Raw genomic sequence first — 4,766 nt, 5'->3', positions numbered from 1 at the left:
ATAGTTTGTGTCATCTGCAAATATATCACATTAAGTTGACATAGTTTTATACGACCAAATAATCTGTATCATATGCAAATATATTACAGCAAGTTGATATATAGTTTTTGGGGTGTGTAACAAGTTCTTGAAGACGATTTTTAAAATAAATATTAGCTTTTTTACGACTCCATCTGAAAAAACGTCTTATAAAAACAAGTGTTCTATAAAAAGATGTGTCGATAAAATATGTGGGTTTAAATCGGCCTCCGATTAACATTTTTGCAACGACTCTAAGACCATCCTCGAAAACAAAGACAGACCAAAAAAATATGAACACCGAAACCTACAAATTTACAAAAACACGACTGCGATTCATAATCCAGCAACATAAAAACACCAAGATCGAGTTTCAAGCGATTACCGACACTGAAATCCATTTATAAGCTGTTCAACAAGTTATTTTTCCAGATCTCTACTCTTCTGATCATCATCGCCTACTTCTGAAACTAAAATCTAAGAGACTTTCATATAATATGCTCTAAAACACCATGTAAAACATCAGTTACCTTCATCAGCAGATTTCAGGTAATGCGTCTCGCCGCCACCATCGCCACCACCACGTTCTTCGGCAGTAGACCCCGAGAGTCCGATATCTTGCTTACGGGCAAAGTCAGGAAACCCTCCTATGCCTAGGTGTCCAACACCACTGGCGCCAGCGGCACTGGTGCTGTCGCTTTGTAACATGTGAAGTCCGCTGCTTCCACCACCGCTACCAGAGTTCATCCCTAGCTGGCTGTGCATGGCGGCCTGCTGCTGTAACGAGGAGTACTGCTGCTGGCTGTAGAGCATGGATGAACGTGCAGCCATAAGTGCTTGTGGCGACATTTGTTGAACTTGTTGGTGTTGCTGCATGTAATGACCACCCGGCTGCATCATCCCACCGAGCTGGTACTGCATTTTAATGGTACACAAGTTAAACTTCCAAGCATAAGACCATCTCCAACCAAAGAAGTGCTAAAGTAGAATTAGAAAGTAGGCACTTATTGTTTTATAAGTGGACACTTATTTTAGGACAAACTAAAATAGAAATAAAAAGTAATAAACAAGAAATAAATCGTCTTATTAGTCTTCTACGAAACACTATTGTAAAGTGTCCTATAAAAAAAGGCAAATATGACGCAAAAGTTAATATTTTTATAATCTACAAGTCCTATTTAAGTACTTTATTAAGTCGCCAAATGACAGCTAGGCGTCCTAAAAAGCCCGTTATGAAGATTCGATCATCGATCAGGGTCTATAATCGGCGTACGATGTGAAGATTCGTACCTGAGAATGAGTTGCAGGTGCCTGCGGTTGAGAATCAGCAATAGCAGCAAGGTACATAAGGTTCCTCTGAAGCTTCGCCTGATTTCTGCCACAATACAACGATTTAAAACAACTCGCTTATATTCGAAGTACAACGGGTATGAAAAATACGAACTTCTGAAGACTCGTTGATGCAAACGAATACGGAAAAGAACTGGAAACACTCACTCTGCACATTCGGTTATTTTCCCCGTGTTTTGACTCTCCACTATTTTCAGAATCAGAGATTTGTTCTCATCAAGGTACTGCACATAAAACAGAAGGTTTTAAAACTAGGTTACACAAAATAGAAATCATAAAAAGTACGTTGCATTTTCATGTAATTTGGCCTTCTAGTAAGTTCTAGACTATCATCAAACTATCATCAAACTCGGGTCAAGATCATTACTGTTTTTGTTTTCACGGGTTTTTTCAAACTCGAGGGGACGTGTCGTTATCGCCCATTTGGGTGATTATTAATTACATGATTTGAAAAGAACTGAAACATTTAACCTAGCCAAGTTGGGGGGAATGTACTCTTATTCCCAATGTTGGATTATTTGTCCAATTACTCAATAAAAACAACCTTTTGCCCTATTCAAGATGAGACATACAAGCCAACTGCTGAAATGGGGTCATGTATGCATTAATTATTTGCTCAAAATCTTGAATAAAAGATGAAAACTTTTTCCCTAACCAAGATGTGGACCAGTGAAATTACCCCCGGCCCCCCCTCGTCCAAGGGTCGGGGGTGATACTTTGAAACCCCTATCGGTCAATTCGAAACAGTGATCACTTCGTATCATTTTTTTCCCTTGTGCAAAATAATCCTCAAACTCGTTTATTTCTTTTCTATTGTAGGACAGATCTGCATACATCCCCACTTGACTTGCTTTTGAGCAAGATACATTGGGTTCATTTACTTTTAACACAAGCACTATGGTTTTCCATATTTGGAAACAGTGGCAAGTTATGTGATAGTTTGGGGGATTTTGCTGACCTTATTGATTAATCTGTCTGTATAGATATGGAAGATTCTTGTTTGGAATGGTTTTTTCATACATGGAATGAATATGTTTTCTAATCAGATGTGATAGGTTTAGAAAGAAAAAGATCTGGCTTTATGCATAAAGCTCTCTACTAAAAGCTTACTAGATGAGCCATTTCTACATCATTAAGTCACCACCAAACAGTAATATATCGCTAACCAAATAAGTTTCGAGTCCCATTAAGCACGATATTAAGCTGCTAACAAACATACATTAGACCATCTCCAACCCTAGCCAAAAAAACACCAAACTGGTGGGGCCATTAACATTTAAACCAAAAATTGCTTTCGACTCCGACCACATGGCATATATCGTTTGAACAGGATCACCTCATATATGCCGTTCCTCTCCCATCACCGGCAGCATTTTTGCAGTAAATATGCAGAAATTCCATTAAATGACCTCAAATGGTCAATGGGCCAAAACCCTATTGCTTTAAACCATCTTGGAACAACTATAGACGCTAATGAAAACCAAATGCAGATTCTCAAAGACGATCTAATCACCTAGATTTCTTACAAGAATAGCACCAAAACCCTATTACTTTTTCATTCATTCGCAAAAAAAAAAAAAAGCAGGAACCCAGATGCCCTAAAGCTTTTATCAGCATCTGAAGCTGAAAGACCGATTTGTACAACACAGCTGGATACAATATATTCTATTCTATCCCCTAATATGTAAAAGTCAAACTAGGTCTAGCAACAAGATCTTTGAATCCTATCTTGTTTTGCTGATCTAATATTGCACTGATATCTTAATATGCACTCAGAACAAAGATACATACATATATACATATATATACATATATATATATATATATGTGTGTGTGTGTATACTGATATAATAATCACATTTTTCCCAATGATATTTAGAGATAAAGTTAGCAAGATACCTGGACAGCAGAAGGCCAACATATAAATCAATAGGGCATCCAATACTATTAGACTATATTAATCTAGTAGCATGCACAAGCATAGATATTGGTGAAAATAAAGAATGTTTAATGCAGAATCTTGACTCACAGATTACCAAGAGGGTAACATAATTTATTCCCTAAACCAATATACTTTAAAGAAAAATTCCCAAATAAATTAACAAGAAATAACATGGGATTTGCATTTTTTGTATTTTTTTTCTATGAAATCATGTTCTCTATCACAAGTATTTCCATTTTACATCCATTATTTTCTTTGAGAACCATTAAAAAGATTCATTTTTATCTATTTGCAGTTTAACAAGTCCAAGAAAACTTCATCACCAAAGTGAGTGAACAAAATTAAACTCAGAAACATGATAAAGGAATATATATATATATATATGTATATATATACACACACAGAGTAGAGAAACATGTAAGTAAAAGCATGGTTTTTGTGAGCAAATATAAGTGATGGTGAGGGTTGTATGTATGAAGGGAACTTGTTGCAGATGAAGAAACAAGCAAAAAAAAAGTCATGGAAAAGCCAAAAAGAAAAGGGAAGACAAAAAGATCAGAAAAGGAAGTTGAACACATAACCCCAACAACAAGACACACAGGAACTGGACTCATTGAGAGAGTGTGTGTTGTGTGTGAGAGAGAAAGTGAAAGGAAAACTGTTTCAAGGGAAGAAAACTCGTAATAAAACCTGTTGAATGTGATCAGTAGTAACGCTGTTAGTGGGATAATAGGCTGCCATCATGGGCTGCATCTGCATCAGGTGCTGCTGCATTATATATTTTCTCTCTTTTTATACTAACTTCTACTATACTCCCACTGCTATAGCCTGTGAGTGTGTTTCTCTCTCTGTGTATATATATATATATATAATGTGCAAGTATATGTGGGTGTGTGTTTTGTATCTGACTGTAGAAGGGGGATAGATAGTGAGAAAGAAGGGAAGACTACAGCAAAGTGCAAAGGGGAAATGAATAGGGCTCCACAGGAAACCCTTTTCTTTCTTTTTCTCTCTGTGTTCTTGTGTTTGACGAAATTAAACGAGCTTTCTTTGAACCCCAAGAGCACAGATATTAAAGGCTGATAGATAGATGGATGGATGGATGGATAGCAGAAGATTGATCAAAGAAAACAAAAAAGCAACAGGCTTTTCTCAGTGTACTACTCTCTTTGGCTATATAGCTGGATTTGGTGGTGGTGGTGGTATGAGAGAGAGAGAGGAGAGAGAGAGAGAGAGAGAGAGGAGAGAGAGAGAGGAGAGAGAGAGAGAGAGTGAGAGATCAAATTCACAGTAGGGTTTAGGGGTTTTGGAACTTCTGTAAAAAAAATTATTCTCTCTTTTGAATTTCACGTCGGTATAAAATGGGTGCTTGCCCAAATTGTGTTCTGTTAAGTTTTAACCTTGGATTAATTGTATTCGTGTATATTTTAAATGTATTTTTATATATTAATTATAT

At 36.7% G+C, this 4,766-nt stretch overlaps 1 protein-coding gene across 1 annotated transcript; it reads right to left on the bottom strand.

Moving 5' to 3' along the window:
* Window positions 1-367: 367 nt before the first annotated feature.
* On the bottom strand, window positions 368-4,481 carry LOC112525894 (GRF1-interacting factor 1-like). The gene is made up of 4 exons (XM_025136211.1): window positions 4,001-4,481; window positions 1,516-1,592; window positions 1,309-1,393; window positions 368-933 (listed from the first exon to the last, which is right to left on the bottom strand). Exons 1-4 carry the CDS (start codon window positions 4,082-4,084, stop codon window positions 541-543), a joined length of 639 nt encoding a protein of 212 aa, XP_024991979.1. The 5' UTR covers window positions 4,085-4,481; the 3' UTR covers window positions 368-540.
* Between the last annotated feature and the right edge of the window lie 285 nt (window positions 4,482-4,766).

The sequence above is a fragment of the Cynara cardunculus genome (assembly GCF_001531365.2).
Source record: "Cynara cardunculus var. scolymus isolate 2C chromosome LG 13, CcrdV1, whole genome shotgun sequence".
Classification (NCBI taxonomy): Eukaryota; Viridiplantae; Streptophyta; class Magnoliopsida; order Asterales; family Asteraceae; genus Cynara; species Cynara cardunculus.
Note: the sequence above shows the minus strand (reverse complement) of the source record. Positions and strands in the feature narration are given on the sequence as shown.